Source organism: Ruditapes philippinarum, unplaced genomic scaffold (assembly GCF_026571515.1).
Source record: "Ruditapes philippinarum isolate M1 unplaced genomic scaffold, ASM2657151v2 ctg1301_1_1_1_1, whole genome shotgun sequence".
Lineage (NCBI taxonomy): Eukaryota > Metazoa > Mollusca > Bivalvia > Venerida > Veneridae > Ruditapes > Ruditapes philippinarum.
In genome coordinates, this window is record NW_026852304.1 from 251,902 (window position 1) to 273,887 (window position 21,986).

Sequence of the window (21,986 nt, forward strand, 5' to 3'; positions counted from 1 at the left end):
TCTCTACCAAGTATTACCAACTTTGCCTTATTCCATCTTAAGTTATTGATCAGTCATAGATTTTAGATTAAGTGCACTGTGACCTTAACCTTTGACCCAATGACCTCAAAGATCAAGAGGTCATCTACTGGCAATGGACAATGTCCCTACCAAAATACATAAACCATGGCTTATTTCTTCTAAAGTCTGTGATCAGACAAGGATTTTACATTCTACAGTGCCAATGTGACCTTGAACTTAACCTTATGACCTCAAATCAATAAGGTTCATCTACTAATTAATCAATTCAAAATGTCTTTATTAAGCCACATTTACAGCAGTTGATTCTTTCTCAATAAATTAATCGAAAATGCTTTTAGACAGTCTCAGGAATCATGTATTGCCTTTTAACTTTAACAAATTTACGCCTATTCTTTCTCAAATTATTGATCATACAAGGATTAAACACAGTGTCACTGTGACCTTATGACCTTTAAATTAATCAGGGGTCATCAATTAGCCAAAGGCAATTTCCCTACCAAGTTACATAGCACAGTTTATTCCTTCACAAGTTAATAATCAAACATAGATAACATTTTGCAGGTTGTATGTTTGAACAGACAGACGGATGAATTCAAAACAGTATGCTCCTATTTTTTAATTGGGTGATTTAAATATCTATGAAAATGTTTGCCATTCAGTAAAACAAGTTTATTCTGCATCAGAGTCCTCTGACTTTTAAAGAAAGTCTAATAAAGGACAAAATACCGGAAAAAAACACTTAAATAAGTCAATTCAAATTCTTACCTTTTTATCAACAAACGTTTTTCCAAACGTCGTGGAGATTTTATAGAAGCATTTAGCCAGACAGGAAACAATTCTAGGGAAAGTGACAGCAGATCCCATTACCACCTCTAACAACCTTGGTATTCTGTAATAAACAAGGATAAAAATTCATCCCTTTCATTCAGATTTTCTGATTGGATTTCAAGTCTCATTAATACCTCTTGGTTTTCCTGTGACAAACTCTCACTTTATGCATGTTGTGGAAGGCCATAATTGCTACTCTTTTTCTGATTTCAAAAAATTGTGGACACCAAGGTAGTTTTATTGACATTCTGCTAATTAAGGACAGAATTTTTATGCAACTCAAGTATGACACTTAAAGTCAATATGGATCTTCAAGTCAAATAATTTCAAGTTAAACATCCCTGGTACAATAAAATATTGCTAGCAATAGCTAGTAATTAATTAATATGGAGGATATTTATAGGGAGGATGTTTAACATGTCATCTATGAAAAAGCAAGAAAAATGGACATACTGACAAAGTCATTATAGTCTACCTCATATTACAGTATAACCTCTTGAGGAACGCCCCCCTTTTTTTAGTTGAGTTGTTTGCCCCAACACAGTAAAAGTCATATGGAAATTTTTCAGCTTTACTGGTGGTAGAACCATCAATATTTTGTTAGCTCCCTAGATAGGTTCCTCACATGAAAGAATCCAAAGTCCTTGTTGGGATTTGAACTTATAGCAGTGATGAACAAGTGGTTTGAAGTCAACAACCTTAACCACTCGCTCAGTCATACACCCCAAGGGCAGCACTCTGTAGAGCAATTTTTAACTCTTCCTAACAAATGTATTATTTTTTTCCAAAAGTAAATATTCACAATGAAATTAACCTCTCTAAAGCAACAACTCTCATCAACAACCAAAATTCTTTGTCTCCCATAGCGTTGCTCTTTAAAGCTTGCAATGTTATCTATTCTGGATTCTTATTTCAATGTTATGGCTAGCTGAGTAAATTTTTATTTGGTTAATAACTATCATTTATAACCTGTCCACTTATCGTACAGAATTAAAAATAAATAAAAAATATTATAAGTTGAAAACTGTTGAAAATTTGTCAGATTAAAATTATATACAATTACATGCATAGTGTGTTAACTGGAGTGCAGGTATTAGTTATCTGCACTCACTGTATGTCTACAGCATGCTTTTAATTGGCACATTAAATTGTATACAATAACATGCACAGTGCGTTAACTGGAGTGCAGGTATAAGTTATCCGCACTCACTGTATGTCTACAGCATGCTTTAAATAAAATTGGCTCATTTTTTCTTGGGTTCACTTAAATGTGACTACGGGGAAAGAGATTATAAGCTATAGAAAAGTCATATTCAGATGCTCATCCATTGGTTACTGTTTTCCGGGGTTTAATATTATGACAACAGGACCTTGTTTTTATTTGTTGCTATGATACAAAAGAGAAAGAACATCAAATCACTCAGAGGCTACGTCCCTTCGTATAAATCAGATAGCCTTGTGTTTCAATGCTCCATCTATTACAAATTGCATGGATGCTGTATGGATGTAAATGTTGTATAAGAGGGCAGTCTGTATACAAATTGTTACTGAATGTCCATTTGCGTTTTCTATTGTTAATATTGCACATAAAGCTTCAGGAAAAGAGAACACATGTAAAACATCAGAATGGTTGTAAACTGGTTTATTCCAGGATCTACTGATTTTGCTGTTCTAAAGAACTCGGGATACATTTCAATGATACAATGATTACTGAAGTACTGAAAATTGCGGCAACAAAAAGTGACATATTTCACTAAAAATAGACAGATAAATAATTTTTTTATGGGTAAGATGCCAAGTTATTGTTCATTTAAGAAATTTTCAAATTTCAGTTTATTTTAAGGATACCATGATAGATCCTACCAATGTTTATACCCTGAATTCTACAATTTTTGCAAAAAAATGATTATAAACTTTATAATCATTTTTTTTGCAAAAATTGTAGAATTCAGGGCTCATAATTCAAAATTTCACATAAAATGGTTGTAATTTACATACATGTAGGTTTAAGTCTTTGGTTAATTTAATGCTACTGAAGGAGAAATAAATTGCTTTTGGTAATTTGAACCTGAAGTTGTTAATTTTTGTAAAGTTTTCTGAGAAAGTTTGTTCTGATTCCATCTTTGATTGGTTTCCTCTGTACCCCTCATTATCTTAAAATCTGTTATGTTTTTTTCTTTAAAGCTATTTGTTCGGCTGTTTTAAGTTACAATGCGTTTTTATTGTTTTATAATCCATTTAAAATACAGTTATTCCAATTAAATAGCTGTTTAATTGTCTCCTTTGAGCAATTGTTCAGGGTCTTGTAAAATGTTATGTCGAAAGTAAAATTGAATATCAGGAACAGCTATCTGTTACTGATAATTTTAAATAGCCACAAGGCATTTCCAATGGATTTTTCAACCCAAAAAGTCCTTTGTTATAAACATCAGGGATTTCTTTTTACATCTGATGCAACAGATGCCCCAACAAAACCATGGGTCAATCAACAGCATTTCAACTGATATAATGGATCACCAATCAGCTGATAATGAAAACCATGATATATCCTTTCAAATGTTAACTGTGCAGAGAATAATGTGAATTAAAATTCAAATGACCTTGACCTTGACCTGCAGGAACTGAAAGTGATATTAGCCTTGCCACCAGTACAGAGCTATGCCATCTACACAGCCAGTGCAATCTAACCTGTCTCTATACTGTTGGTAACTTAATTTTTGTATTTTGATATTGAAATCCCTTTAACATTGAATGAACTGTTCCAAATTCAAAGCTGGTCAAATCTATTGCACAAATTTAGGTTAAGGAGTAAACTTTTTCTCATAATTTTTGTAATAATTTGCATAAGAACAATTGATTGAACTTAAGTTCTTAAAGTGCATATAAAAGCTATATTTGATGAATGATAAATTTATTGAAAACAATAAAAACAGCAAAGTATGTTGCCCTTTCTTGAAAGATTTATAACATGGAATGGCTATGTAATTTAATATGCATGAATGTTGTACAAAAACAGAATAAAACTGTCTGAAACAAAAATAGTCTGCTGCTATTTTTAGTCGGTATGACCTTTTGACCTTTATACATGCCCCATTTCCTTTCAATAAAATAAACTGAATAAAAACATGTGTCGCCGACTGTCATTTATTTCGGACATGTCGACTTGTCTTTTTGTGTTCGACCGAAAAGGTGTGATTTTTACTATATTTCTGCCGAAGGGACCAGAGATTAGGTTCGAGAGTTCGAGCGATCGGTGTTCGAGCCATCCGAGGTAGAACAATATATATTATATAGGAATTTTGCCGGGACTGGGCGATGAGTTCGAGCGAAGGGAGGTATTCGAGCGATCCGAGTTCGAGCGAACGAAGTTTAACTGTAGTTTCTTTCCTTCTTAATATAATGTAATTAAATTTCAAATCACAATATAAACAATAATTTACAGCAAATTTATAGCTTCATAAACTTTAATATTTCAACCTTATATAAATTGTTCCACATAATAGTGTAACAGTTTCCAAGTTACACAAATAGTGAATGTTGAATTCTGATGGCAACAGTAATTGTAAACGGAATGTATTCAAATTAATTCTATTGTCTGTATTGTCATTTTGTCTGACTTGAATTGGCAATCATTCCTACTCAATACCTTGTGAAACAACAAGATTTGTGTCTATAAATGCTCGCAAAATGTTGAGTGAGCAACATGTCTGAAAAAATGTGTTGTTTCTTTACTGTGTTATTTGTAATGTGAGAGACAATATTCATGTACTCAAGAGATCTTCACAGACAGCCAGATTATAATGGGACCTTAACTCGGGACCCTCGGAATACCTTATTGTGACTCTATAGTTTAAAACTATCTGGCTGCCTTAAACACTATCTCCCCTAATTAGTGAACAGTTCAATACCGTGACATACTCTTCTGTATGGGTAATAAAAACAAGAGTGCCATGATAGCTGACACATTGCTCACCTAAATAAAGATTAAAATGACATATAAGGAAACATGGTCACCCCAAGTGAATTAAAATTCTGCATATGGATAGAGGTCTATGCAAAGTACTTGTAACACAGCAAATATTTTTGAAGAATATGTGGAAAATCTGTATTTAGCCAAATTATTACCATGGCATCTGAGTGAAGAATGCATAGGTTTATGCAAAAAATATCAAATGGTTACCCACTGAAGTCTCTTTGTTGAAAAGCAGGAAATCTACTGCAGAAAAACAAAATTTTAACCCAGAAGGTGCAAAATATTATTTCAAAATGTCCAATACACCTTTTCACATACTTGATATATAACATGAGGTTTCCATAGGACAGTGTGTTCAACTATTTTCGGTGATTTAGAAAAACGATTAAGGACCATAATTCTGCTAAAATCAATGTTAGAGTTATGAGCCTTGGAAAATTACCTATTATAATGCTCTCAAATAAGTGAGAGTGAGGTTTCAACCCATTCCTTTCAGTAGTTTTGGAGATACGCGACCAAAGTGTGATGCTGAATCAGACGCCTGGGTGAGTTCGATTATGAGCTCTCCCTTTTCTCAAATTAAGACTGCTGCACTGCTAAAATCTAATGATGTTTTTATTTTCACTTCATTGAAAAGAACTTATATACAGAGAAAATATCATACTTTCCAAAAGTAGATAATGATATTAAATGGCCATGCTGAGTATAACATTGGATCCAAAATATTTGAAATATATATATATAAGGCCTCTAATAGATGACTGTCAGGCCTGAATTATTCATCAGATACAATAGCAGATTGTTTTCAACCCAACTGAGACAATTTTCACATACAATAACCAAATTGCTGGTGGAATATCACAATGATGAAGCCAATCTATCCCCAAAGAGTTTGTTTATTCTTTTGATCTACTCCAGACAATAGGTTATCATATGTCAAACTTGATTGATTGGTCAGTTAACATTATTCTTGTGCCAACAGTTTGTCCATATATAGTAAATTAACCCAAAGAGAAAAAAATCATATTGCCAATATACAGCAAAGATAAGATAGAAACTTTTAGTATGAAATAAATTGTTTGTACACTAATGCTGTCTTAATTTCTGATACAGTAAAACTTGGGCCTTAGGTTTAATTATAACTTTGGCTAGTAACAGATTTATACAGACTTTTGGTCAAATGCAAATAATATTAAGAACATGAAAGGAAATAAGATATTCTTTGGAGTTTTTGCCAAACAGACGGACAAATGCCAGGTATTTTTTAATCCTACAATTTTCCCTATTAAAGCCAAAATAGAGTTTTTTTTGTGTTTTTTTTGTGTTTTTTTTAATTAATATCAGGAAAAATAAAAACATGTCAGGCCTTAATTTATTTAAGATGATTACAAATGCAAATTCAAAAACTGGATCAATTTAGTAATAATATTTACCGACATGTAAATCACACATAACTCTTTATTCTAAATTGATGTACTGTCTCTTTTAAGGGCAATGGTAAATAAGATAGAAGTCGAGTTTGCATGCAAACAATTGGCCATATAACAGGAATTCAGAGGGAACAATTATCTGTTTTACTACAAAGCATTTTACAAATACGAGACTTTTCAAGAGAAATGTTTGCCTGTCTAAATAGAAAATTATACCTAAAATCAACAGAGATGAAGAAAACAGATAAATGTTCATCATTTGTAGAGTAACAAATAATACAAAAAATCTTGTATTCCATGATGTATCACATAACCATGGTAACACACACAAATTTGTTAAGTTAAATCATATCAAACTTTGTTGTATCTATACAATATTTTGGTGCTTTAATTTTAAGCTTATGTTTATTTTCTATTTAGCAACAAGAATTTTTTTTAGACATTTGCCATTCAAATATTAATTTAATATAAATCTGGCAAACATGCACTGCCCAAATATGATGTCTTGTGTTAACTGTCAGCACTTAAGATGATTGGGGAAAAAAAGATAATACAAAACATGGTCAGAACTTTAATAACTGATAGCATTATTGTAAATAAGAAAGAGATCTTGTAAATAAGAAAGAGTTCTTTGTCAATAAGAGATTTGCAAATAAAGATAATTATGTTCTTTGTAAATAAAAAACTATTTGTTGTAAATAAGAAAGTGATCTTTGTAAATAAGAAAGAAGGAAATGTCCTTTGTAAATAAGAAAGTGTTTTTTTTTTAAATAATGAAGTATATTTTTGCAAATAAAAAATGTCCTTTGTAAATAAGAAAGTGTTCTTTGTAAATAATGAAGTGTTCTCTGCATATAAGAAAATGTCTTTTGTAAATAAGAAAGTGTTCTTTATAAATAAGAAAATGTCCTTTGTAAATAAAAAAGTGTTCTTTGTAAATAATGAAGTGTTTTTTGCAAATAAAAATGTCCTTTGTAAATTAGAAAGTGTGTTTTGTAAATAATAAAGTGTTCTTCACAAATAAGAAAATGTCCTTTGTAAATAAGAAAGTGTTCTAATTATAAATAAGAAAATATCCTTTTTAAAAGAGAAGTGTTCTTTGTAAATAATAAAGTGTTCTTTGCAAAAAAGAATATAATTATGTCCTTTGTAAATGAGAAAGTGTTTTTTCAAATAATAAAGTGTTCTTTTTAAATGAGAAAGACAGTGTTCTTCGTAAATAAGAAAGTGTTCTTTGCAAATAAGAAAATGTCCTTTGTAAATGAGAAAGTGTTTTTTGTAAATAATAAAGTATTCTTTGCAAATTATAAAGACAGTGTTCTTTGTCAATCAGAAAGTGCTAGAACATCAATGCAGTTAAACAATGAATAATTATCTCTAAACTTGAAAACAAAATCCAATAACTGTGCTTTTAAAGCCAAAAAGTGACCAGCATAAATTCCTAATATGACTTCATATTAAAGTAGATCTGATTTATGCTGTAGGCATGATTGAGACAGCAAAAAAAAAAAAATAAATATTGTAAGCCAAAGAATTAACTTGTAATGTATAAATCTAGATTCTAGGGCTTATAATATCTCTAGATAAATCTTTAGAAACCATAAGATAATGTGAAACAAATGAAAAACTAGAGGATGCTTTTGTAAAAAAGCGCATGTCTCCCCCACTGCTGAGAATAACTGTGAATGGAAACAGGAATGGAAATGGAGATAAGATAATGTAAATACCCGGTAGTCACTTCAATGAAGGCTGTCTATGGATGGTTTCTATTGTTAAGGTTGTATGAGAAGATGCTTCCTAAACTGTTTGTTTTTAACCAGGTATTCAATTTTGAAAATCCTGGTTATTCAATCAGCGTATGACCAATGGTCACTGTGACCTTAACCTTTGACCTACTGACCCCATAAACAAGAGGGATCATCTGCTCAATAAGACCAATCATCCTATGAAGTTTGAGGGTTGTAGGTCTAAAGGAACTCTAGTTATCATCCGGAAAGGAGAAATTAACCAACGGTCGCTGTGACCTTGACCTTTGACCTACTGACCATTAAAACAATAGGGATCATTTGATTAATAAGACCAATCATCCTATGAAGTTTGAGGGTTGTAGGTCAAAAGGAACTCTAGTTATCATCCGGAAATGAGAAATTGACCAACGGTCACTGTGACCTTGACCTTTGACCTACTGACCCCAAAAACAATAGGGATCATCTGCTCTATAAGACCAATCATCCTATGAAGTTTGAGGGCTGTAGGTCAAAAGGAACTCTAGTTATCATCCGGAAACGAGAAATTGACCAACGGTCACTGTGACCTTGACCTTTGAACTACTGACCCCAAAAACAATAGGGATCATCTGCTCAATAAGACCAATCATCCTATGAAGTTTGAGGTCTGTAGGTCTAAAGGAACTCTAGTTATCATCCGGAAACGAGAAATTGACCAACGGTCAGTGTGACCTTGACCTTTGACCTACTGACCCCAAAAACAATAGGGATCATCAGCTCTATAAGACCAATCATCCTATGAAGTTTGAGGGCTGTAGGTCAAAAGGAACTCTAGTTATCATCCGGAAACGAGAAATTGACCAACGGTCACTGTGACCTTGACCTTTGAACTACTGACCCCAAAAACAATAGGGATCATCTGCTCAATAAGACCATTCATCCTATGAAGTTTGAGAGCTGTAGGTCAAAAGGAACTCTAGTTATCGTCCGGAAACGAAGAATGGACGGACGGACTGACTGACTGACGGACGGACGGACTGACGGACGGACGGACAGGGCAAAAACAATATGTCTCCCCCCGAGGTGGGGGAGACATAACTAGAAACATCAACAATACAGGGCAAAGAAAGTCATCAACATCTAGTTGATTTGAAACTTAAATGCTTTTTTTCACTTTTAGGGGAATCATGAGAGAGCGGAAAATGGCAAGCAGCAACCAAATATTAACCTCTAAATAGTTTGAACTTTTGTTTGTTTGTTTGTTTGTTTCATTTTACGCCTTTTCCCAACAGTATTTCAGTCATATAGGCGGGTAGTTTCCTTACCATCATTTCTGGAGAGTTACACCAGTACAAGACTACCTTCCTCTGTGCTAAACTACCAAACCATCTCCCGGGGATCAAACCCACGCCAGAGAGGTAACTGGATTGAAAGTCATCGATCCAAACCCCTCGACCACGGAGGAGGTTAGTTTGAACTTAAATTTCCTTTAAAGCCTGGACTTGCTATCACACTGAGAATAATTGGGTATATTTTAGAGTATCAAAAGACTTGAAAATTATAGGCCAAACAATTTTCCTCTAAAGTGATCGAAAATAATGGGAAGCTGTGTTGCAATAAAAGAATCGTTTAACAATGTGATTAAATCTTACATCAAAAGTATGTAGTTTTGTGCCTTCACAGACGGGGAAAACTCGCAACATAAAATACCATTTTGACATGAAACTCCAATGGGAAATAATGTTTTAATGATAAAGATTACAATCATATATAAATATATATATTTAACTTTACAACTATCTACAATAAGGTTACTGGTAACTTGGTCAACAAGCCCAGACTACAATATCAAATTATGCTGAGCTTTATTCTATCTCTAGAATAACTATTGTATTTTACATTATACAAAAGTAATACATAAACAAATAGAAACTAGTGGAAGAAAGTTGATGCAGACATAGATGAAAATGTCTTAAAATATTTGATCTTATACAAAGCTTTCACAAATAGATAACAAATGTACGAATGGCTTAAAAATGAATTAAGCAAATGCAGAATACATGCGGCTTAATCATGCATAATCATATTTAATTTACCATACTATTACTAATTTCAGAACGTGGATTTTGGGCTAACAAGCTGATTTACAAACTATTGCTCTAATGAAATAAAAGAAATAGATCTTTTTTGTGTAAAATCTGAAACCATTTCTAATTATCAGTATTTCAAGGGTTGACTGCAGAACTGTTGTAAGTCCTCCTTTATTTTATGGCAGTTACTACAGTTTTGCAGTCAACCCTTACATAAAATGTTATTCTCTTGATATAATAAGAATTTAAATTAACTGGTTCTCTAAAATAAATGTTATCTAGAACTCGGCAACTATTTGGTATTAATCTTATCTTATAGGTTAACCATATTGGCTTCATGTTACACTTATTTACCAATGTGTAACTGTAAAAGTTTCTTGTACCCTGGGATGACATGGGAAAACCCCACATTTGCAAGGCTCTTGAGTATCTCTAATGGCCAATTTTTGGAAATGAGTGTACACCTGACATGTAAGAATTCAGTTAAGCAAAACAGACCTCTTTGATTTCTATGCAAAACCTACATAGTGGCCAATCAGACTTTATATGCAACACCTATGAATTGATCAAACAGACTCCAATTCTTAGATTAAAATGCAACACCTAGGTATTGGCCAAACAGACTCCAACTCTTAGATTAATATGCAACACCTAGGTATTGCCCAAACAGACTCCAATTTTTTGATTGATATGCAAAGCCTAGGTATAGGCCAAACAGACTCCAATTCTTTGATTGATATGCAACACCTAGGTATTGGCCAAACATACTCCAATTCTTAGATTGATATGCAACACCTAGGTATTGGCCAAACAGACTCTAATTCTTAGATTAATATGCAACACCTAGGTATTGGCCAAACAGACTCCAATTCTTTGATTTATATGCAACATTTAGGTATTGGCCATACAGACTCCAATTCTTAGATTAATATGCAACACCTAGGTATTGGCCAAACAGATTCCAATTCTTTGATTTATATGCAACACGTAGGTATTGGCCAACTAGACCCCAATTCTTTGATTGATATGCAACACCTAGGTATTGGCCAAACAGACTCCAATTCTTTGATTAATATGCAACACCTAGATAATGGCCAAACATACCCCAATTCTTTGATTGATGTGCAACACCTAGGTATTGGCCAACTTAGACCCCAATTCTTTGATTTATATGCAACACCTAGGTATTGACCAAACAGACTCCAATTCTTTGATTGATATGCAACACCTAGGTATTGGCCAACTAGACCCCAATTCTTTGATTCATATGCAACACCAAGGTATTGGCCAACTAGACCTTAATTCTCATATTGATTCAACAACATATAACAAGGTAAGCCACTAGTTTATTTGTATCAAACTAACAATGAATCAAATTTACAATTCTTCATAAAAATGATATAATTTTTATCTTTAGTAAGAGTAGTAAGAGTTGTTAGGAAAAAAAAGTAATCAATACTGGTTTAGTTTTTTCCTGATAGTTGGTTTGTGTTAAGCAGACTCCCTTGTGGTATGTGGGTGTCTCACTAATTTGTTAAAGCACAAAACTGTTAACCGATAAACACAATCTGTGTGTGTGTGTGTGTGTTGTGTTATTTTTACATGATCATTTAAAGGCCCATTATGTCCCAGAAATACTTTTTTTTATTTTTATTCCTGAAAAGCTTCTTTTGTTTTTGGTGTCCTGTTATAGTTTCCAAAACGTTACTCATTGGCCAATCATCTGAATCATTTATCACGTCTGTTGCTTTTTAGGATATTTTTAGTTAGTTATTGTGATTTATTATTTTGTACAGAAGTCAAAATACTAGTATGTTGTTTACTCTTTGCTACCTTCATGACAAATAATTTCACATTCAGTGCTACTTTCTACAAGTAATAAGCATAACTCCTTTTAAGTTAGCAAAATCCATCAGTGCTGCATCAGGGCATTTGGCTTTCATTCTCCTATGGTTGCAATATTAATTTTATCATTTTTGAATATGAAAATGATTTTTTGTTACCTATGGCCTAAGTAAAACAAACCTTTGTCATGCTAGCCCTCTATAGGTGTGTATCATTGTGAATGGTTTTAATCATTTGTCCAAAAAAAAATGCTGAAATCACTAAAAAAACTAACATAACTGAAGTATAGATTTTAAACTTACAAATTATTTACAACCCAGCTGAGGTTATCCCAGGGCTCGAACCATTCTTGATCAATGTGTTCTTCAAACAGTTTCACCATAGCAACCAATCGTTTTCTGTTTCCTGCAATTATGGTCATATCTGTGAGGGGTGACTTTGACCTTGTGATCCTTGCAGTGGCTAAAAATAGAAAAATGTAGGTAATTTCTTGTTACATCTAAAAAAAGGAATTTTATAAATATTAATTTCTTTAATTCCTTACAGAAGGAGTTACTACTCCAGCAGAAAAAAAATACACACAGGAATACCTAACAGAAGTATTCCTCAACCAATAAAGCTGAAAAGCTGCCATATGACATTTACAATATTAGTGTGACTTAAAACCCAACAAAAAAGAATCATTCTCTGATGCTTTTAAATAATTGCACATCAATGACAAACCAAAAGGATTAAGTGCAAAATAATTTTTGTGAAACTATTATAACTTGACAATCGGTTTTAACATCATAGCTGATGCAAATTTTATGCATTAATCGGCTGAATTACAAACCATTGTCACAACCATTATTTTACATAATTAACAATGCTATATTTTTTCCTTTAAAGACCCATTATGTCCCAGAAATTCTTTTATTTCTATTTCTTTAAAAGCTTTTATATTTTGGAGTCATGTTATAGTTTCAAAAAAGTTACTCATTGGCAAATTACCTGAATCATCTTTTGCTTCTGTTGCTTTTTGGCATTTGGTGCTATATTAGTGATTTAGTATTTTGTAGGGAAGCAAAATACTACTTTGTTAACATTTTGCTTCTTTTATGACAAATGATTTCACAGTCAGTGCTTCTTTCTTGAAGCGAAAATAGTCTAACATCATCATCAGCTCAAAAACTGTTATTAAAACATTATAAAACTCATATTTGCCATTTTTAAAGAATAAAAAATTTATTTTTTCTCAGGCATCTTGTGTCTTTTAAAAAATCATTTCAACTTACATTCACCATCTGCCAAAGAAGCCATGGTTTCTGGCAATTTATCAATATAGGGTCCACTTTCTAGTACAGAGACATACAGGAAGGGAACCAGCTCTTCCAATGTAGTGACATGTAACAGGAACCGACCTTCATTTAGTGGTATCATACCTCCTGGAGACTTCTGGGAAGTTATCGCAGCCTTTGGGAAAACAAAGAATATCTCAGAACTTAAATTTTAACACAATTATGTTCAAGCAAGACAAGCAAATTAAAAATCTATAGGAATAATCCCAAGGACAAAATTTAATATCGGAAGTTACAACAGAATGTTGTTCAAAACAGTTTGTTTGTTGTTCCTTTTTTTCTGTGAAGTAATTAGGTCGAGAAGATTCAGACTACATTTCATACTTTATCTAGAAAACATTTTATGACCTGGGTTAAACTGACAAATAAAACAGATTTATTGGAATATATAACTCATTGATTCCTTACTTGGCACATGATTAGTAAAAAAGATAATAAATGCTTCACATATGTTACAATTTATTCAACTAATCTGGCAATCTTTTCCATAAAAGATATTTCTTTAATCATATAATATTATTATTATATAAATACTTCTTCATATCAAAGGTAAAATTAATACATATGTGCACAAAATATTTGGACGCAAAACAAAAAGCAAAGTTTTCAATATGGAAAGAAAATAATTCAAAGTTCTAAATGCTGCCTGATCTTGATCTGCACTGGTTACAAAGCTTCTACGTAATAGAAAGAGCATCGAAACACGAGGCTATCTGATTTGTACGAGGTGGCATAGCCCCCGAGTATTAATCAGATTGCCGAGTGTTTTGATGTTCTTTCTCTTTTATATCATAATCAAACATAAAAACACGTTCCCTGTTGTCACAATATGAAACCCCAGAGAAAAGTTACCAATGAACGAGCATCTGAATATGATATTTCTGTAGCTTTCCCTTTCTCTGCCATCACAATAAGTAAACCCAAGCAAAAATGAGCCAATCAATGGGCATGCTCTGGAGTGTGGGTAACTAACGCACGGTGCATCATGTATATGTATACGATTTAACTCGGACACATTTTCAACAGAAAGGTCCCCAAACTATGATACAATATCTTTTTGTTTAACTTAATCTATAAATAGTATGTTACTATAATAGTTTTGGGGAAAAAAAGCGGAAAAATAAACAATTTACAAAAAAAAACATTGTTAACCAAAATTAAGTTTGCCATAGCCATATATTAGTACATGTAGTATGTTAATGAATGATTTTTCATCAAACCTATATAGACACAACTTTTAGCTGGAAACAGTATAATTCAATTCATTTGATTTCATATACCATGGAAATGTAGAGCTTCCAGAAAAAAAAACTCATATACTCATTACTTATATTTTTATCACTACCCCTCAGGAAAATATCATGCATTCATGACATGGTCTAAGTGAGGATTTTGCTGTCAGACTTATATTGCATGAGATCCAGGAAACTCCTATTATGACCTGTATTGAACTCTAGCAACAACAACAACAACAACAGTCCTATGTCACTGATAATGAGCAAGGTCAGTCTATACAAGCAAGCAATATGACAAACATCTATACAATAAGGCTGCTCAACTTTTATATTTTGACACTGAGATCCCTAAACCTAGCAATGGACAGTCCCAAATTCAAAGCAGGATCAGTTTAATACAACAAATTCAGTTGGGATAGGGTAAAACTTGCAGTATTTCTCAATGGACTGGGTAAAACTTCAAGTGTTTCTCACCAGACTGGGTAAAACTTGCAGCATTTCTCACCAGACTGGGTCAAACTTGCAGCATTTCTCACCAGACTGGGTAAAACTTGCAGCATTTCTCACCAGACTGGGTCAAACTTGCAGCATTTCTCACCAGACTGGGTAAAACTTGCAGCATTTCTTACCAGACCGCATAAAACTTGAAGTGTTCCTCAACAGACTGGGTAAAACTTGCAGCGTATGTCACCAGACTGGGTAAAGCTTGCAGCAAATCTCAACAGACCGGGTAAAATTTGCAGCAAATCTCAACAGACCGGGTAAAATTTGCAGCAAATCTCAACAGACCGGGTAAAATTTGCAGCAATTCTCAACAGACCGGGTAAAATTTGCAGCAATTCTCAACAGACCTGGTAATTGCAGCGGTTCTCACCAGACGAGATTAAACTTGCAGCACTAGATTGGGTAAAACTTACCCAACCATGTGTTTTCATGAAAATTAACCTATAAAACTAAAATTTTTCAAGGAACTGATAAAAGCCTAAGAACATATGTTAATTTCTGATCTCCCATCTAGCCTTCAACATCATTTATCTTTGGATTGGAAGGCTTAAGATCATATCTCTTATTACAAGTTAGCTGTCAGTTTCTGTACTATAATACCAGCAACAATCACAACATTTAAATACAACTAGGGAAAGTGTTAAAGTTCACTGAATTTATACAATGCTATTAAGTAGAGTAAGAGTATCTAAAAGCTATTTTGTTTTATTCTTACCTAGAGAATTAAGTGCTTTTATCAAGGGAGATAACTACAAAGAAAATATTACAACTGTCATCTCAATTACTTCCCCTGTTAGGATATTTTGCAAGGTGAGCATCACAACACAAAACTTGGGTTGACCGCAAAACTGTTGTAAGTCTTTCTTTATTTAATATAGGTTACTGCAGTTTTGCAGTCAACCCTCAAAAGCAGCATTACACCAAACCATGACTCCAGTTAGATATTAAAAACATAAAGCGCACTTACTGGTGTAAATGGTACATCCTTTAGTAGGCAAGGAAAAAAATATATATAGGGGTTAAATACATGTATATTAATGTTTAAAACACGTGACAGCTGTGCCAATATAATTTCTCATGTCCTACTATTTGTATATGCAGTTTTAAATTAATGTACATAAATTGTTCTAAAATACATGAATAATACTTATTTTGAAAACAATTCTTACTTAAAAAGAAAAGTTATCAGAAACATAAATGTAACATTCAAAGACTTTTGCTGTAAAAGGCACATATTAAATTATATATCATCATCATATTATACAAAAGCTAAAAAGAACTTCTTTTTGTATCAAGAAAATTTTTCCAAATCACCTTTATCTTACAATAATACTGAAACAAGAGCTGTCCATGGAGCAGCACATTTCACTTTTCTCAGTACATTTGAACAAAAGATTGCACTTCTATCATTGATGAGAAGTGGGGGTGGGGTATGGGGGGGGGTTGTTTGGTTTTATGTTGCACCAACACAGTATAAGTCATATAGCACATTATTTCAGGCACAAACAGGCATCTTAGAACCACGGATATTCCTTATATGAAAGTATCCAAAGACACTGCAGTGAGAGGCAAGTGGTTTGAAGTCAACAAACTTAACCACTCTGCCATGGACAGGACACCCGAAAATGGTCATGGCAGGCAGAATTCTCCAAGATGCATCCATAAATCCAGTTTTAATGACATAAATGAAGTAAATGAACAAAACCTTGATCAAAACAGTTAACTAATGTCATTGTACCCTTGACCTTTCAAACTAGAATGTGTATGTTGGGTAGAACTAGTTAAGTAGCATCTAGTTTTGAGGTCAATGCACTTTGATTTAAAGGTCAGTTTTATGTTTTATTATTACAAGTCCCAGTGACCTTGATCTTTGACAGACCTGAAAACAGTGACATTGACCTTTGACTGACCTGAAAATAGGTGTGACAGGTATACATCATCAAGATGAGACCACATAATTATTAAGTTTCAGCGAAATAGCATTGTTATCATTAATGTTAATGAAGTTAATGACTAAATAAGATTATCCAATGCAGATGTTGTAAAATGGGTCATGACAATAGCTTCCCAATTTTTTCTTCAAATGTGGAGCTTAAAATGTAGTGCTACAACAAAATCATCATGTAATATATTACCTTACAAAACATAGACTGAAAAATATACATCATTTCATTTGCACTAGCTTACCTTAAAAGGTATATAAATTACTAGTGAAAGTAGGTAAGGGTGTCAACTACATTACATATGAAACCATACAACAATGCTGATAATATCACTTATATGTATATGTTAATATGAGTTATATATGTATTACTAAACAATGGTTATAAAAGGTGAAACTAATAGCAAAATTTATACCACATAATAAATGCAGCAAAAATGATATGAAAAACTTACTTCTATTAATCTTTTTGTAATTTTATATAATTTCCTTTTGCTTCAACAGGTTTTTCATTCTTAATACTGCTCAAAGATAAAATAATTCATTACATCAAATATTTTAGTAATGAGATAAAACTGTTTATGATAGTGATGGATATACATGCTGTATACCCTTTATGATGCATTGGGTATTTTTTCTACTAATGTATGCGTGAGAACCATTTGAAAATCAACTTTTCTCTGTTGAATTCAACATTTAACGAAAATGACAATGAAGCCAGTTTTTCAGTATCAGGTTAGAAAGCTCAGGGTTGGGTGTTAGCATATATAACGGAATTGCCTTAACTAGTTCTTCCAGGTCCCGCAGTATCCCATGTAACAAACTATGTTCCAGTTTTCCCAGCTCGTAAGCCCACATTGCGAAAGACGGTAGAAAAATCTGCATTGCCGAAGTTACAACTTTCTCAGCAGAATCTTTAAGAGCCATTTTCAACAACTCTGACCCCTGAAAATATATGTGTTATCATATCAACCAGTTTAAAGCTGAAACGTTCAAAGTGTTTCATTACTTCCATACTTAAATGACATTTTTACTATACATATATAATGTCATATCTAAATATTTATATATCCCAGTTGTAACATAAGAGTTAAAATGTGATGATCTTATAAAAAGATAAAATTATAAAATGCATATGTTTTACTACTGAGTTACAGTAAATAATGTTCTTAAATTTGTAAAAAAAAACACCTGACTGAATTTAGTTGTTCAAATCATTTTACTTGCTAAAAAAGAAAACGATAGTACTGGGACAACAGTACCCGGCATACGCAATCTCATTAAAATCAATTCATTGCTTCATTGATTTTGCTTTGTTACTCTTCACTTCGAAGATCTGGCTATGTTCCTACCTAGAGAAGGTCAGTGGAGGGTCAATTATGATATGATTATAATGAGATTGATAACTATGTTGAAAATATATATTGCATGTACTAATTAAATACTTTGCATTTAATAAATCACTGACAAAAAAATTAATTCTGATTATCAGTGTACTGAATGACAATGTCAAGCAGGCATACAAAAAAATAATACCTGTGGATATTTGTCCTTGTCATATATAAACCCAATGATAAGTCCGAGACTACGGACTACGGCTTCTCTAACATCCGCCTCCTTGTCATCTTGTAACATCTGTTGTAGCATGGACAGTACCAGAGAGCTACGTAATTCACTCTGAAATCATGAAAAATGAATGTCTTATACCGGAGCTACATCAGCATGAAATTTCGTGGTTTTGTCATAAAGAAAATTTTTGTGGGTTCTTAAATTGAAGGATTGTCAATTTTTGCAAGAAAAAGTATTAATTTACAGCAGATGAAATAAAATTTTGTTTGGCCATTAATTCGTGGATTGAAATAGCCTAGTAAATATCTGCCCCACAAATAATGATGATTTTGCATTTTATCTAGAGATGTTGGACCTTGAATGCTAAATATTTATTACAGTGAAAATATAGTAAAAACAAATCTATACAAGATCATACGTCTTTATACACTGATTCAAATACCATTTAAAGTTGAGGAGAAGTTGTCTGTTGTTATAATAATATCATGGTAGCATTGGCACAGAATCACTCAATACTATTTAACTAAATACCTGCTTGTGTATATTTGAACAAAATGAAAGTGTATATCAGACAATATTGTACTACAGTACATGAATGAGGCAGACATCAAATTTAGAAGCTTTATCATAGATTTAAATCTTGTCTTTATGTTTTAAAGGGGAAGATAACAAATCCAGAAATGCTATATTATTGATATAGATCTTGTCTTTGAGTTTTAAGGGGGAGATAACAAATCCAGAAACTCTCATATAGATATAAATCTTTGTGTTTTATGTATTAAATGTCTTACAGGGATATATCCAGCTAAAGCCCCACAAGCTTCTGCTACCAGCAATCTCCTCTCCATATACTTGTGACTTATCTTAAATAAACACAGAAAAATCATGAATTAATTGTTTATTTGTATTCATGGGAGGAATAAAAGCACTTTTATATTACAATGTACAGCCAAACCAATGTTAAAGACTACATCCTCATAAAGACCATTCTGTAAATTAAGACCAACCTTCGACAAACCTTCATTGATTAAACAGAATAGAATAACCTCCAAATAAAGGCCAATTGTCTATAAAGGCCATGTTCTGTTGCTCCTTCATGTTGCATTTGTTTACAGGTTTGACTGTATCCCTAATATTACTTCACAACTGAATAACAAAAAAAATAACACTTGCTAAGCTCTTGAATGATTTTCATTAAAATTACCCCTTTATCTCAAAATCAAGGTTTAACTTCAGTAAACCATATGTAACATTAATGGAAGTATTAAAAATACACTTGAAAATGCACTTCAATAAATTAAAATACAATTGAGAACAGTAAGTGCCAGCAATTGAAATTCATACTGAAACAGCTGAAACAAATTAAACAATCTAATTTAACAAGAGCTATTGGTAGGGCAGCGTGCTTGACTATTCTAAGTGTTTGATAGTAAAACAAGATACTAAATAATGTAAAGTTCAAAAAGGGCAATAATTCTGTCAAAACCTGTGTTATAGTTATGAGCTTTTGATATTGACCTCTAATTTTGCTCTCAAATAAGTGTGTGAAGTTTCAAACCATTTCCTTCATTACTATTAGAGGAATCAACTTACACGCAAAAAATTAACCAAAGCGTGACACAGGGGCCAATGCAAGGGTGAGTACAAGAGCTCTCCCTATTCTTCAATTAGTAAAGTAAAAATAATAGTAATACCACTCGTTCATTTTATTGGACAATTGAGAAATTTGTTTTACCTTTATACATAGTTGCTTGAAAATTTTGGGTTTAATTGATTCTTATAAAAGACTGAACTGTGCAGTTCATCAAAGTGTAATGCTGATGTTTGAGTGAATACAATAGCTCTCCATATTCTTCAAATTGTACAGTTAAAAATTACAGGAATTATTTTGGAACAGTTGAGGGAATGTATCTATTTAGATTATTTAGATGAATGACTGACCTGTTCCCAGCACTGAGGCAATAGTTCAGCCTCTACTCTTGTTGGTCCCACATAATGAGCAAATGCAATACAACCTGTCAATATCATATGCCTGAAAATTTATACATCAAAATAAACTTACAATACTGAAACAGAAATTACAAAGCTTTTACCACCAGTATTAAGCCAGGCCTGTTCACCTAAGCAGTCTGATCAGGCACTTTACGGTTATAAGTTCAGTTTGAATATCTTTATTATGAAATTCCTTCTAATAGACTACTAGTTTTTTCCAAATTTAATACAGGACAGGTCTTTTATGCAACTGTTGCAACCAGTATTAAGGAGTGCCTGCTCACCTAAGCATTCTGATCAGGCTCTACACGGTCGACAATTCAGTTTGAATATCTTGGTATTAATGAAATTTTATCTAATGGACTTTTCTCCAAATTTAATGCAGACAAGGTCCTTTATGCAACTGCTGTGTTATATATTAGAATATGCAAGTGCTCAAAACACTTTATGGACATTTTGTGGCTAGAAATATTTTTTGACATTTTAACAAAGAAAAACTGGGTCATTTTGTTCACTAATAAAATCTAATTATCAGATGTAACAACCTTTATGATTTTATAATCATTCATCTACAGCACATGCCATGATTATATTATCATGGCAAAATGTATATATGGATCAATTTCGCTCAATACATCAATAACCAGTTTCTGAACTAGCAGTCAGGCTTTACTTATCAGTTGTGTTTAGAGTAAAGATAACCAGCTGCATATATCTCTCTAGTTAACTGGCTGACTAGAGGTAAGTTTAACAGTTAATTTGGTGTCAAAAGATATGTTGAAGTTTATATTTACATGAAGCTAAAAATTACTAGCTTTTAATTGGTAGAAGAATTCTGAAAATTTGACAATAAATTGAAATAAACTAGCAGTTAAAAAACAGCATTGTTTGTACTATTGTAGCATTAGCAAGGTCAATTTTACTCGCAGTTAAGGACAGATAACTCTTGGTCTTCATTTGATATTCCTTGGTTTATATTGAAACTGTTTAATTGGTGTATTACAGTAACAGTTTATTGTCAGACAAATCAGATGATCCTTTTTCAAGGTTATCTTTACTCATAAACTATTGTGGTTACTTTACCTTTGTTCCTCATCTGGTTTCTTGATCAGATTAAAGAGAATATTGAGCAACTTGTCCCTCTCTTTACTGTCAGGATGTAACATTGCTGTACAAATTATCAGGGGAATTAACTCCTGTAAAATAGAAAATTGAAGATGATAATACGTACTTACAAATTATACATTCAAAAAGAGGTTAAAATACGTATACAAAAAGATGTTTTAAATAAAAGCTATTAAGACTTAAAGTAAATTCAGTGCACAAAATTCATCATTTCATATGTGTAATCTTTTTATAAATACATGCAATAAACAAGGTAAATCATGCAGTTCTGTCACATAGTAATAGATATACCTGTATATTATATGTAGATCACGTATTTCATATAAATTCTAGTATAAATTTATTTTTGTTAGTTTTACGTCACACTG

At 32.5% G+C, this 21,986-nt stretch overlaps 1 protein-coding gene across 5 annotated transcripts in view; it reads right to left on the reverse strand.

Annotated features, from left to right (window-relative positions):
* The window catches only part of LOC132755918 (RAB11-binding protein RELCH homolog), a 100,774-nt gene that overhangs the window by 72,598 nt on the left and 6,190 nt on the right, over positions 1–21,986 (reverse strand). For 2 of the 5 annotated variants that reach the window (XM_060746860.1, XM_060746888.1), the window contains exons 9-17: positions 21,577–21,689; positions 20,443–20,533; positions 19,293–19,364; positions 18,469–18,609; positions 17,713–17,877; positions 15,958–15,975; positions 13,189–13,366; positions 12,217–12,376; positions 787–910 (exon numbers count right to left, since the gene is read on the reverse strand). In XM_060746860.1, the coding sequence (XP_060602843.1) occupies positions 787–910; positions 12,217–12,376; positions 13,189–13,366; positions 15,958–15,975; positions 17,713–17,877; positions 18,469–18,609; positions 19,293–19,364; positions 20,443–20,533; positions 21,577–21,689 (1,062 nt within the window). The remainder of the gene's footprint in view (positions 1–786; positions 911–12,216; positions 12,377–13,188; positions 13,367–15,957; positions 15,976–17,712; positions 17,878–18,468; positions 18,610–19,292; positions 19,365–20,442; positions 20,534–21,576; positions 21,690–21,986) is intronic. The other 3 variants (XM_060746867.1, XM_060746875.1, XM_060746883.1) reach the window with 3 other exon arrangements.